Genomic DNA, 13270 nt, shown 5'->3' on the forward strand with positions numbered 1-13270 from the left:
ACTGTAATTAGAACAGTAACAGGTTGGGCATTAGAACTGTGCTCAGTTCATGTTCCTCAGACTTGCTGCTCTTCGGGTCAGGTGACAAGCTGCTGACCACCTGTGGTCATTTCTACATGGGTGACAACAACCAATGGCATACCATGTTTCTCCTATACAGCAGACCAGGAAGCAACCCCATCGACAGAAAACCCCCAACATGATTAAAGTGCACAGTAGTGAAGTAAGTAAGGCTTACTGTGGCGCTTCCTGGTGTTGGCTTTACCCTCCTCTCTGGTGACACCCAAGCAGCCCATGAGTTCCTGCACCGTGATGGACTTATCATTGTTCATATCGCAGTATTCCACAAACTTCTTCACACACTTTTTGGGCTTGGATTTCTTTCGCAGGAACCTCTTTAAGGGTTTGATTTCCTTCTTGCCAATGTCTCCGCTGGAGTTCTTATCAAGCAACTTGAAGTACCAGTGCACAACCCTCTCCTCCAGGGTGTGGCTGGGATCTGGCTCTGACAACCTAGAGGATGAACAACCATGTCAGGCAGAAGGTCGAAGCTGCTATGTCCCCTGACTCTATGACTCCCTCCTCCCTATTCTCATGCCTATGTCTACCCTGATACAGCTACCTGATACAGCCTCTTTCAAATACAAGGCAGAAAGTAATTCATAATGACTCAGTGTGTTCAGAACATGGAATACCACAACACATGTGTGCATTGTAGTTATTCAGTTGCCTAAGGCCTTGAACACAAGGTCACTGTCCTGAGACCTGGGCTCCACTGGGCCAACAGATGGCAGCATCCACCAAAGACATCTAGAGTCCCAGTCTCTCTACCTTAATGTGATAATTTGTCTACTGCATATGTAAGATACACTTAAATAGATGAAGATAGTCAAAGGCAATATCAACAAATTTTAAAGTTGCCACGAGACAGTTTTCTTTGGAATTCTTTTAAGCTGTACATTCTGAGACACAGGTAAGTCAGGCTGTGAGTCAGACCTTGAAGCTGTGCTGTAAGGATGTGCATCTCTCACCCGAGGAGGAGGACCAATGCCATCACTTTGGACTCTATGGACTCCATTGTTCACTGGTTTAGATAAACTTTCCTCCATGAGAGTGCAAACACAGCAGGCAGATGCCAACAGCCCCCAGGGACTGGACTCCCTGGCGATGTTGTGGGTCAGACACTCAGAAGGCAAGTCAGTCAATTCCACATTACAAAACGTGAGGTTGAAATTTAGGTGACTTCTTTCGTCTTAGCTTATGCAATTGTCACATTTCCCCTTAGTGTTCCTTCTCCTCTTACTCCTTCCTCAGCAAAAGAACCGCAAGAGGAAGGGGTTTTTGCTAAGGAGACTTCATACATGAGACAGCCAGGAGCTTGTTATCAGGATAGCATGAAAGCCAGTATTTTTAGGGGAAAAAACATTAAAATAATGTTTCTTTTAGAAATAAGAGTGAGAAATTGTGAACACAAAAGGGTGAGTTTATATACTGAAGTGCCATAGCTGTTCACCTGGACAGCTCCATCACCCTGTACCATGAGGCAGTGGGCACACAGGCACTGTAAGTACTACCATGAAACAGAATCAAGCCTCAGTGTGTCTACAGTGTGCACAGGAGAGCATCTCTAGGGTGAGCCGTGTTGGCGGGATCAAGGCCCCTTTTGTACACTTGAACCCGAATAAGAGGATAAGCCTCATGCACAGAGCAGGTAACAACAATAAATAAGTCTCAGTACTAAGGAGGTTGAGGCAGTGGATCTCTGAGTTCAAGGCCAGCCTGGTCTGCAGAGTGAGTTCCAGAACAGCCAGGGCTACATACAGAAACCATGTCTAAAAAAAAAAAAAAAAAAAAAAAAAAAAAAAAATCAAAAAAGAGGCCCCAGGAGCCCCTGAACATGAAGAATGGGGCTGTTCCCTAGTGTCCTCCTGATCTAATAAGTCTGTCTCTCTCTCTCTCTCTCTCTCCCTCTCTCTCTCTCTCTCTCTCTCTCTCTAAAATTCAAGTGAACTGCCTGATCTCACATGGCCACTGGCCAGGAAGAATTTAGTTTTCCCGATTCCTTCAAATTTCTGGGCTTCAGGCCAGCATATTGCTCTGCAATAAGACAGTATACCTGCCAGAAGTAGAAGAGGGGTCAGAGACGGCGTGAACCATGTCTGTGGAGAGTGCATCCAGGACACTTGTCAGAAACTCGTGCTTTTTGGCACCAGGACAACCTAAAAAAAAAAAAAATGCACATTTCCCCTGCTCTGTTAGTGGAATTCACAAAGTATAACAGACATCTCTGTACAATGGAAAAAAGATTTAGTATTCAGAAATTAGTATGTTAGACTTGCTTCATATGAATGCGATGATTTGGTGCAGGCACTTTGTATACATGCCTCACGATAAACAACTGCACCACTATAATTCATAGGTTTTGACCTTGACTTAGAAAAATTATTAATCATGGTATCTAACAGTTGTTGAATTATGACATGAGATTAAGATTCTCAGGGTTTAGCCTCTGGTTGATCTTTAAAGCCACAATACAGGCATGTATGGGTGTCCCTTTGTTACATGAGGCCTCAGACACTTGCAAACATCAGTAGTCAGCAAGTTGTCCCTACTGGGATTTACATAAGGAGATCTAGCCCAGGGTAGTAAGTCAAGAAGCTGCCATCCACTGCTACCTATCTCCTCAAATCCCAAGTCTAGTTAAAAACAATATGAGGCAGACCTGTGGTTGCCTCCCTGGGGGCAGATTCACTCTTAAACACCAGTGCAGCATATATCAAGAATCATAGATAGGCATTCACACTTGTGAGCCCCAGAGATGACTGTGTAGGATCTCAGCCATAGAGTGATTTACCTGTTCTGGTATCTAAAGCCCAACTTTTCACAGAGCATTTTACATCCATGGTAGTGCTTCTTCACCAACCTCCTCTTCACTCAACCCCACTTAGGGTATCTATTTATCAAGTCTGAGATATTTTCTCCACCCTGAGTTATGGCAGCTGGCAGGAAGAGCGTAACATGTCAACGTGGCTGAATACATTCTGGTTTCATGGTTTTCCTTTAGATATTCAGGTTGGTTGTTGTTGGTGGTGGTGGTGGTAGTGGTTTTTTGTTTGGTTGTTTGGTTGGTTGTTCGGTTGTTTGTGTGTGTGTGTGTTTTTTTACTAGGGTTCAAACAAAAGCTGCCTGCCCGTGGCAAGGATCTGTGGAGGTCTGTTTTGACTCATTAAACATTCTAGCAGAAAACAGATGTTAGCCTTTCATAGAGTGTGTGGAACTTGAAACAAGAAAGACTGTGAATCTCTTCTGTGCTCAATTGAAAGAATGGATTGTAATCTAAAGAACAAGCCATAACTACTGGGTGAAGGACTCCGAGAAACTGTCCTGAATCCCCCGAGGCATTCCCCAGGAAGGAAACAGAAGACTACTTCAAGTAGTCAGTGACTCCAGAAACTTCTGGAAACTATCCTTGCTGGACAACTGGAGATGACACAGGCATTGATGTTGTGAAAATAAGGACAGGAAAAGATTCAGCAGGCCCATCAAATGGAGCTTCCTAACCACATGCTGTATAAACAGCTGGTCCATGGTACCTCTGAAGGAGGAGACATACTGGGAAAGCATGGTAGGCCTGTGCAAAACCCTGAGGTGCACCTATGAGCTCCCCAGTGCTTATCAGCCTCAAGAGACTTAAAGGGGGATATGGTGAAGGTAGCCATTGGTCACATCTGCTCAGAGAATGTCCACTGAGAACCTGTAAAGAAGCAGGGATTTTCTGCTCACAATCAAACTCAAGCAAGGTCTTTCTTTGCTTGGAATAAATGCCGGGTATGAAATCCTTATTTTGTTTTACAGGAGGTAACTAATAAGCCATTTATTTTAGACTCTGACATCTATGTTTGTTATAGTTTTAGAGACATCAACAAATGGAAAAAGAACAGTGCATCATGTCCAAAGAGGGTAGGATGAAGGAGAAGTGGCGGGACTGGCTGGAATGAGGACCCAGGAATTCATTCATGGCAGTCTGGTTTAGGAGAGTGAAGGGAGCGTCTTATCTACATGGACGGTCAGGTAATAGTGGATATGTGAGAAGGAGACCCAGACAAAGGGCCAGAGTTATCTACAGGCTGTACCTGCCAAGTTTGTGTTGATTGGTCACCAAGCACCTTGAGCAGACTTGCTCCCTGTGAGAATCTGAGAGTCCTTTGGCTCCACTACAGAGCTCAGAGCCATACTGCCTTGTGATACATAGACTGGGGCATAAGAACATTCCCAAAGGCCAAGACAAACAAATATGAGACTGACAGACATGCTTAGAAGAAAGAGTTAAGAGCACCCATTGCCCTTGAAGGTGATGCCTTGCCTTATGTGGAAGGCAGCTGCACCATGGTGCCAAAGTGTGCCCCTGGGAGTATGCATTCTGACAAACATCCAAGAGAACTGACCTGCCTTGAGGTAAGGGGGCAGTGACTCCACATGGCCTCATGATGGTCTGGTGTTGTAGACAGAAGTCAATTCATTATGCAGATACTAGTTTTCATGCCCACAATCCTAACCTGCCCATCCATCTCATGAGCAGTGAGCTCTTGGGTTCCTCTGAAACATTAGATGTCTGTCAGGACCACAGGCTGACAGGAAATACAAAACTCATGGGTAACGCTTCATGCCTCCAATTTCTCTTCTTAATCAAGCTGCCTGTCTTGGGGCCTGATGGAATGTTTCCAAGAATGCTGGCATTCCAGGGTAAGTGTCAGGATCAAGTACTCGGATCTTGATCTAACAGGACAGTCAATTTATTTAGGGATAGTTCTGCTAGGACAATGTTCTTCCAGTAAATGCAGAACTGAGGTCAGAAGTCCTTGGCCCTGCAGTCACGTCTCCAGAAGTTCATTTTCAATGCCTTAAAAAATTGCTTGGGTTTTTTTTTTTTTTTAATCTTTAAAAAGAAATGTGTTCTGCACTTTCTATGAAACACTCTTATTTTCTAAAACAGACTTCTTTTATCTAAAAACTACTGATTTCACTAATTTTGCTTATGCTTATGATTTATTTTTTTCCAGCATGAATTTATACATGTTCATGATGGGTCTCCTGATTGCAGGGCAAATCTCTGTGGATCATCACAATGAATGTAAACTTCCTCCCAGTAACCTACATGGCATGCCTGGCTACCACAAGGAAACCCCATGCAGAGCCAGTGGAGGCAAAGAACAGTTCATCACGATAAGAGGCTGGGTGATCCTAACTTGGGTCTTATGTCGATGCTGGCCAGGCATAAAGAGATGTTAGCATCCATGCCAATGAGACACCGTGAGATTAGGGAAGGTTACAGGGATAGAAACCCAAGCCTTGAGCTGGTCACTGTCAGTGAACTCACAGGTCTGAAGTATCTGTTTGATGACATGTTTTAGATTTGTGGATACTTTCTTAGTTTAAAACATCTATTTTAAATTATAGCATTGAACTTGACATACAACCAAAATACCCCTCTGTCTGCCGTGACTTCTCAGTGAGGAACTACCAGAGTACTGTTTTCTCCAAGCTTAGAGTTTCCTTGGGCATTCTTGAACAAGCATTTCTAAGGACTAAGGAATCTGGGGTAGCATGATGTTAGCAGAGGATGGACCACAGTTTCCAGCTCATGGTTCAGAGTGTTACACCTGATGTTTGAACCCACTTCAACACACAGGTTCTCCCCACCCCCACTGTACTAGCTTTAGATACTCCACAGCCTTGAAAAATTGATGAATCCATTCATACTGAGAGACATAGAAAGGCAGAAAGAAACAAAGAAATAGAGGCATGAATCTTACACCAATTTAGTGGAGATCTGAAAGTGCACGGTCTTCGAAACTACAACCAGGTTGGATTAGAGGGAGTCAGTGTACTAACCCCTACGGCTGAACAAGGAATCATGGTCTCTGAGTTCCCCTCACTGCTCTTAAGGCCTTGGTAATGGTAGATGAAAGACCAGACTCACCCTTCCTGGACAACCACCCTAGTTTGTATGTGGTTGGAGTGGAGGGCAATCTTCAGATGACTTCAATCTCCTTGGTGAAGAGTTAAGGGGGAAGGGAAGGTGGTCAGCCTTGTGAGTAGGCAAGAAGCTGCTGTGAGCCAAGCCCGACGGAAGCCTATCCTGTGTACAAGGAAGAGTCCACCACATAGAGTATGGGGAGCTGGGAAGTGGCCTTGGCTGAGAGGTCTGGGACTTAAGCAACTAGTAATGATCCATGGTCACAAGGCCTCTGAAACACAGGATCACAGATATTTCTAGAAGCTGGCTGTTCCGAGTAGCTAGCATCTCCTCCTTGCCTAGTAACAGACACTTGCTGGGTGATGTGCCTGGGACACAGGACCCATCTCCCCCATCACCCTCCTCCTCCCTTTCCTTATATGCACAGCTCATACCTTCTTAACATTTAAATTTAGAACTACAGAAAGAATCAAAATTTAGACCCAGGCGACCAAGAATTAGAAAAGTTTGCTCAGCTGCTTGTGTTTAGCTGCCTGCAACTTGTTACAGGTGTGAAACGCCAATCCCGTAATCCTTCCTCCAGGCTGGACCCCACAGAGGGTTTAAGGATCGGGAAGTGCTAGAGAAAAATCTCACAAACTGTAAGATTAAATTTAAAAAAAACAAAAAAACAAAAAAAACCTCACTCTTGTGTTAACTCTATTTTGTTATTTTCCATACTTGAAATATTTGTGTTTATAACTCATTATTTTCAGTGTATTTCCTATGTTTTAAAGCATAGTTCCTGGGATCTGGGATACGTGTTAAGGAGTTTACACTCATACATTGGTGGAAATCAGCTCTTGTTTAGGAGCCAAAGCCCAGGAGAGAACCAAGATGAAAAGCAAGTCATGATGGACACATGGCCGGGCAACGGCTCCCACTGTCCTAATCCTTCAAAGAAGCTACAGACATAAGGCCATGGGATTTCTCTTAACAAACATTCCAGAAAGCCTGTGCCTTGGCTTAAGTCTCCATAGGTTGGGCATCAGAAGAATATATACACTAGGAATCTAAGGGATATGTCTTAAATACGGAGCTGCCTTGGCATTTATCCTCAAGCCAGCCCTGCCGGTGCCTGGAATCTCTCTGGGCTTCTCAAGAGCATCGGTGACATTTGTCAAGGGCCTTGATGACAGCCATGACCCAAGCCCTCTAGGTGTTTGTAGAGAGGGAAGTGCTGCTGAAGAGATATTGGGAGAGTGGTCATGAAAAAAGCTCAAAGTCACTTCCTAGGACTCATGGGACTTCTCTGGGTTCCTGTCTGTGTCCTTTTTACAAAATCTAAGGTCACAGGCCTCCTGAAGTAGAGTGAGCATCTTTGGATACATTCCACCTTGTAATGTGTCACTATAATATAAATCTCTTCCAAGAGTCAGAGCCAGTTCTGGTGCCTGGTCCCCACTCCAGTCTGGTCTGGTCTCACTCTGTCATGCAGCAGAATAAACATATACTGCTGCTTGATGTTTTCCTGAGCCAAGGTCGTTGTATAGAAACTGTCCCCAAAAAACTATCAAGTAACAGCCTTCTAGAACTGAACTGACAATGTCTTTAAAACACTGGATTGCTAACAGCACTCCAGGAAGCAACTCCAGTAATCCAGGGGCCATGGAGTTGAGGCAGAATAATCATGTCATAGATGGTTATAGACAGAGTCAGAGACCAGGCAACCAGGAGAGAAAGTACACAGGCTTGGGCCTAGCAGAACAAGCCCTGACCACATACACAGGCTGAGATGTCTAAAGACATAAACACCTGGGTGGGTGGCATCTGTATACATCCTGAGCACGCATGTGTTGGGAGTCGACTTTTAGCAGAAAGCGGCTGTCAGTTTTGCAGCCATCTCAAGCCATATACCCTGACGTGAGACTTGTTTTTCAACAGCCTACAACAGCTGAAGCACACTCTGATATCCCACATATCTTGTTTTGCTGTTTACTGCCCCCAGCTGCAAGGTGCACGTGGTATCCATGCCTGCAAGGCATGCGGTTCACGTGCTATCCACACCATACATGCCTGTAAGGCACACGTGGTAGCCACGCCTGCAAGGCGCATGGTGCACGTGCTATCCACGCTATAGACACCTGTAAAGCTTTCTAGAGAGACCTGAATTTATTTGGTCCCCAGTGGCAGGAGAAGGCAAACTAGACAATGAAGACACTTGCTGTTAGTCACTGTGACCTATTGTCCTCAAAGAGAAGGACTGAGCTTATGTGGTTTCTCACCAACACTCACAGAAAGATGCATTGCTCTTGTCTCAACGGGACAAGCTGCTGGGCTTCAGGAGGCTCCTCAAGGACAGCAGGGGACAAAGGAAACTTCCGCACTTGGGACCCAGGAGAATCAAGTGGGACATTGAGGTATAACAGAGACACCCACTCAGTGACAGAGTTAACTAGCTTATATCTGGGTCAGGAGCATTGAGAAAAAAACACCTTGGATAATGACAGTCTGGTAGAGCCATGCCAGACAAAGGTGTAAAAATCTGTCTTCAGCCTTCTCCTTTGCAGAACATTTCACAATGATATCAATGAAGAAGTACATTAATTATCTGACAACCAAACTTAGAAATAGTACGAAGATGATTTCTTTCTCAATAGGTTGGGTAGCCAAAGTTTTAAAAATTATGGTCAAAATCATTATGATTACTGTAATATTGAGGTAACACCAATGCAAAATAGAATAGCCTAACTTCATGCACCTAGGCTATGTAAGCCTGAAATGCCAGTGTTCTTCAGAAAATGAATACTCACTGAACTAAAATACTTAGTGGATAACAAATATCCACACAGCCATATCAGTCACTAAGAACAAAAACATTCCCTTCATGATGGAAGAGTGATGGTTTTCACAACTGGCTTCTGTTTTTGTGCTTTTAAAATAGTTATCTTGTAAAAAATGTGAATAGCAAAATTATTGGTGTCTGGCACATTAGACATTAGTATTCTGGAAAATTAGAACTATGACTGCCCATGGCTGAGCATTTTCCAGAAAAACAACTAATTAAGGACTCGTTATGGAGGCTACTGGAATGGGGCTTTGGCAGAGTTGCTGCTTCTTAGGTGTCTCTGGTGTTCCACAGTCTCTAGTCACCATCTAATCCCAGCAACCTCCAATGGACTAGCTGCCTCTTGTCATTTGAAAAGCCTGGGAGGAGATGACTAAAGGGGGTCGGTCTGCTTTACCATTTTCAGGTCACTGGAGCATCAAGCCTGGAAGAGTGGAGGGAGGGGAACACTCTAACTCATGATTTCAGAAAACACTATCTAAATCTACAACATGGCCAAGTCACTAAACTGTTTTGTTGCGGTAAATCTCTTGCCCGTAGGAAGTCCATAGAAAAAAAGACACAAGTCAATAAATATCAAATGAATGCTGCATGCCTAGATTGGGCAGATTTACCATTAAACTACACTATTCCCCGGCTAAGAGAGCTCTTAACAACTGAGCTCTTAACAACTTGTGGTTTCGTAGGTCAGGCTCTTCTTCGTCTTCTCTCCTTCCACCAACTGCCTGCTTCCACCAACTGCCTGCTTCCACCAACTGCCAACTCTCCCACTCCAACAGCTCTCCTCCTCTTATCCCCTTTCCCTGCCTCTGGCTCCTCCCACTCCTCTTCCACTGCCCAATCACTGGCTGTAGCCTTTATTTAACAAATTTGATTGGACAGAAGGTTTACAAGATTCACTCCTCCTTCACAGCCCCTCTCAGGAATGGAATTACCATGACAACAAGAGGCTAGGGCTATCCACCACACTGTTCTCTTCTCCTCTAGGCTGTCACTCAAGGGAAAGGGCCCAAGAAATCCCAGGGAAAGAGTTCAGGAAAGTGGCAAATTCTCTAAGAAAAGACTATGCCTGTCTGACCCATCTTTCTGGGACCCAGCCAATGACTTACGTGAAATGTCTGCTCATTGAACATATCTAACACCACAATGCAACAGGACCACACGGGAAGCACAGGAAGCTCTTTTAAAACACAAGCTCTCCTGCTCTTGGCTTTCTTCACTCTAGATGCCTAGGTCTGGTTTCTGGGTGTCATTCCTCTCTGCCTATTTTCATCTCCCTCCTTCTTAATAAATCAGCTCAAAGACACTGTCTCCTTGGTTCCTCTGATGAGAACTTCCTTCCTTCCTATTCTATACAATACGACACCATTAGCCAGTGTATCCTCACCATGAATTCAACCTCACGGGAGCCAGCTCCAACCTTTATTGGTGCTTGGCTGGAGACAGTGTTTGTTGCATTTAGGAAACTAGACCCAGCCATATGTGTTTGGATTCTTTCTACCTTAGAAATCTTGGTGAGAGAAGCCATGCATGCAACATCCTCATTGTAAATGAACAAGGTGCTGTAATCTTCCCATGGCTCATCCAGATACTGACCTAGAAAACTCAAAGACAGAGACTTACGGCTTCTTGGCAGAGTAGGAGTCAGGAGTTCTCACAGTATGACAACCTAATCAGGTGACTGAATGAGAGGGTTTAGGAAGAGAACCCAACAGGCACAGAGGGACGAGTTAGCTTCTTACACATGATATCACTTCCATAGCAGCAGGGAAATTGGACCACGGACTGAGGATAAGAATCCCACCTTAAAACCCAGTGGCCCAGTGCCTGTTAATCTGCTCTCAGAGCTAACTGCTCCCTTAGTGGTGTATCTGCTCAATAAAAGTCAGAACAATTTAACTCATTTCCTGATGACTCTTGGGTTGTAGCTAGGAGAGTATTGTTAATGTAAAAAGTGCTATTTGACTGCAGGGATTCCTTCCTATGGAAAGGTGCCAGATGGTCTATATGTCTATATCTCAGACAGACTGAAAATTTCCAGGTGGCAACTGGCCTTTTTAATTTAATGTTTGAAGCTGTGAGTTCACGAAGTCCATGCAGTGGGACAGCCCCTACCTTCTGATGACTCTGTGTGGAACCTCACACAGTAGAGGGCCAATCACAAAAGAGTAAGGTTTGGGCTGCTCCAGGAGAGCTGCCCATCTTGGTTATGTGTGTTCAGGAAGAATCAAAAGCAGACCGTGGAGACAGTTAAATAAGGTGTACATGTCAGACAACATGAAGTCAAGGCCACAGGCAAACCTTGGTGGAGTAACCACATGCTGGTGGCCAGGAAAACAGATGGACAAACACTATGTGCCCATACACAGGGGGCAATAAGGTGAGAACAGGCATGCTAGCTACCCAGGGCGGTCTTCTCAAAGTAAACAGAGCAGCCAAGATTATGTTCATCAAGGAAAAAGAGTTTTTCAAAAGACATGGCCAGCATCTTCTCTCCCTCTGGTCAAGTGTGAGAATTGATTCCCTGTCCTGGATCTTTTCTGGCCTTTACCCTCAGAGATGGGATAATATACCCCCACCTGGTCATCAGGCATAAGGCACACTGAAAGCCAGCTCCAGCAGCAAGTACCTGAATGGGTGCCAGTGCTGGTGGGACTCCAGGTGAGGTGTCAGTGGAAGATCTGGGGGTGCGAGAAAGACCAGAGTACCCCAAGGGTTTTTTATGGAGGTCTCTGCTCATTTCTCTTAACCCCGTAGAAACCTTCTTACACAAGCCAGTTTGAGTAGGGTTAGAATTTAGGAAAGGGGCTATGATACAAATGGAGGAATAACTTACACTGGCTAGATGCTGCTGGCTTTCCATTTGCAAACAGGCTCTCTCTGGATTCCACCCCTCAGCTTGTTTGTCAGAGCTGAGACCCATTAACTCCCACAGACTTTCCCTGGCCTTGCTCCAGACTCCTTCACCTAGACTGTCATAAACCCAGTACTTCAGGGAACAGGAATCCAGTCTCATTCTGAATGAAGTGTCGTCACCTCGTGCTTATACATATTTATAGGTTACGTTAATAACCTGAAGGATTTTCTATACCCCTAGAGTTTTACTTGGGAGGCAGCCACTGGATGGAGAAACTGGAAGCTATGTTTTCCTTCCAATAATGCTTACATCATCACCAGGGTTCCTGTTTCTTTAGTTTAGAGGTGGCACAGCGTGCAGGGTCCTGGCACATGTGCTTCCTGTCTGCTTCACACCCTGTCCCTGTAAGCTATACATCAGATATCAAACGCGTGGTGGGACCTGGACAAGAACCACAGGCTGTGAGCAGCAGAGACCCGATACCCTATGTGCAGGGGACATTCTCGGTCTGGTTCTGTGCCTGGCTTGGATCACAGCGATCAGTCTGGGCATCACTGGGCTCAGTATTCTCATATTCTCTGTCGTTTCCAGCTTCAGTGAAAGCCGCAGGACTCCAGGCCCACGGGAGTGCATGGTACCCTACAGCAAGGGCCTGTGTGGAGAAAAGGCTTGACTCTAGGAAAATGCCAAACTTCTCAGCAAAGGACACACATTCTATTATAGTAAAATATGTAGGAAGGAAGTCAACATGAAAAAAAAAATGAGGATGGAGAGTCGAGGCAGAAGTAGGAGCTAGGCTAACACGTAAAAGGTAGAGTCCTGTTTGATGGCAACAGCTAAGGCAGGAAGAAATGGTAGTCACTGTGACTGGACAAGCAGGTTATTAAACGCACTTCCTGACAGAGGACAAGGAGGAGCCTTACTGTGTACAATGAAGCAAAAACTGTGTGTGAGGCATGATTCCTGCCCCAGTGTGGACAAACAGGCCACTTCAGTGGGTGGGCAGTCAGGACAGGTGCTGCAGTCACAGGCCTGAGGCAAGCTTGGGGCCAGTCCAGTCATAGGCAGAGGTGTAGGTAACTGCCACATGCCCTTTACTCCCCAGCCCACTGCCACTCAGGCTATGTTTCGGGCTGTCTTGAAATAGGACCATATCCTCACACACATTCCTGTAACTATATTTCTTCAGGGAGAGCCTGACAAGCATGATTCTCCTCTTAGGATTCCCTGATACGAGCCAGTAAGGACCCATTTGTCTTGAATTCACATGGTCAGCATCTGACTAGGACCCTAGGCAGAATGCTCTTCCCTGCAGAGGTGCCAGGCAAGCTCACACAGTTCAGATACTTCCAGAGTCCACTCAAACACATAGGAACTGGTCAGTCAGGGAGCTGAATTTATATACCCATATTACAGACTAAGAATCAGGCAAGTACTACCAAGTGCCTTCAAATGCAGCCTTAAGTCCCAATGCAGATGCTGGTCTACAGTGCAGGGGCCTGGTGAGTTCAGATAACGGTCCTAAAGAATGTTGAGAGCCTGGGTTGCTCTGCTGACAGGACTCTAGTAGTAATAACTTAGTTTCAGGATGAAACTTTTTGGCCTTTGA

The 13270-nt window shown here is 45.1% G+C and overlaps 1 protein-coding gene across 2 annotated transcripts in view; it reads right to left on the reverse strand.

Annotated features, from left to right (window-relative positions):
* Smoc2 (SPARC related modular calcium binding 2) overlaps positions 1-13270 on the reverse strand; it is a 129959-nt gene that overhangs the window by 4873 nt on the left and 111816 nt on the right. For both annotated transcript variants that reach the window (XM_076926572.1, XM_076926573.1), the window contains exons 10-11: positions 2117-2219; positions 239-513 (exon numbers count right to left, since the gene is read on the reverse strand). In XM_076926572.1, the coding sequence (XP_076782687.1) occupies positions 239-513; positions 2117-2219 (378 nt within the window). The remainder of the gene's footprint in view (positions 1-238; positions 514-2116; positions 2220-13270) is intronic.

This window comes from Arvicanthis niloticus, chromosome 28 (assembly GCF_011762505.2).
Source record: "Arvicanthis niloticus isolate mArvNil1 chromosome 28, mArvNil1.pat.X, whole genome shotgun sequence".
Taxonomy (NCBI): domain Eukaryota; kingdom Metazoa; phylum Chordata; class Mammalia; order Rodentia; family Muridae; genus Arvicanthis; species Arvicanthis niloticus.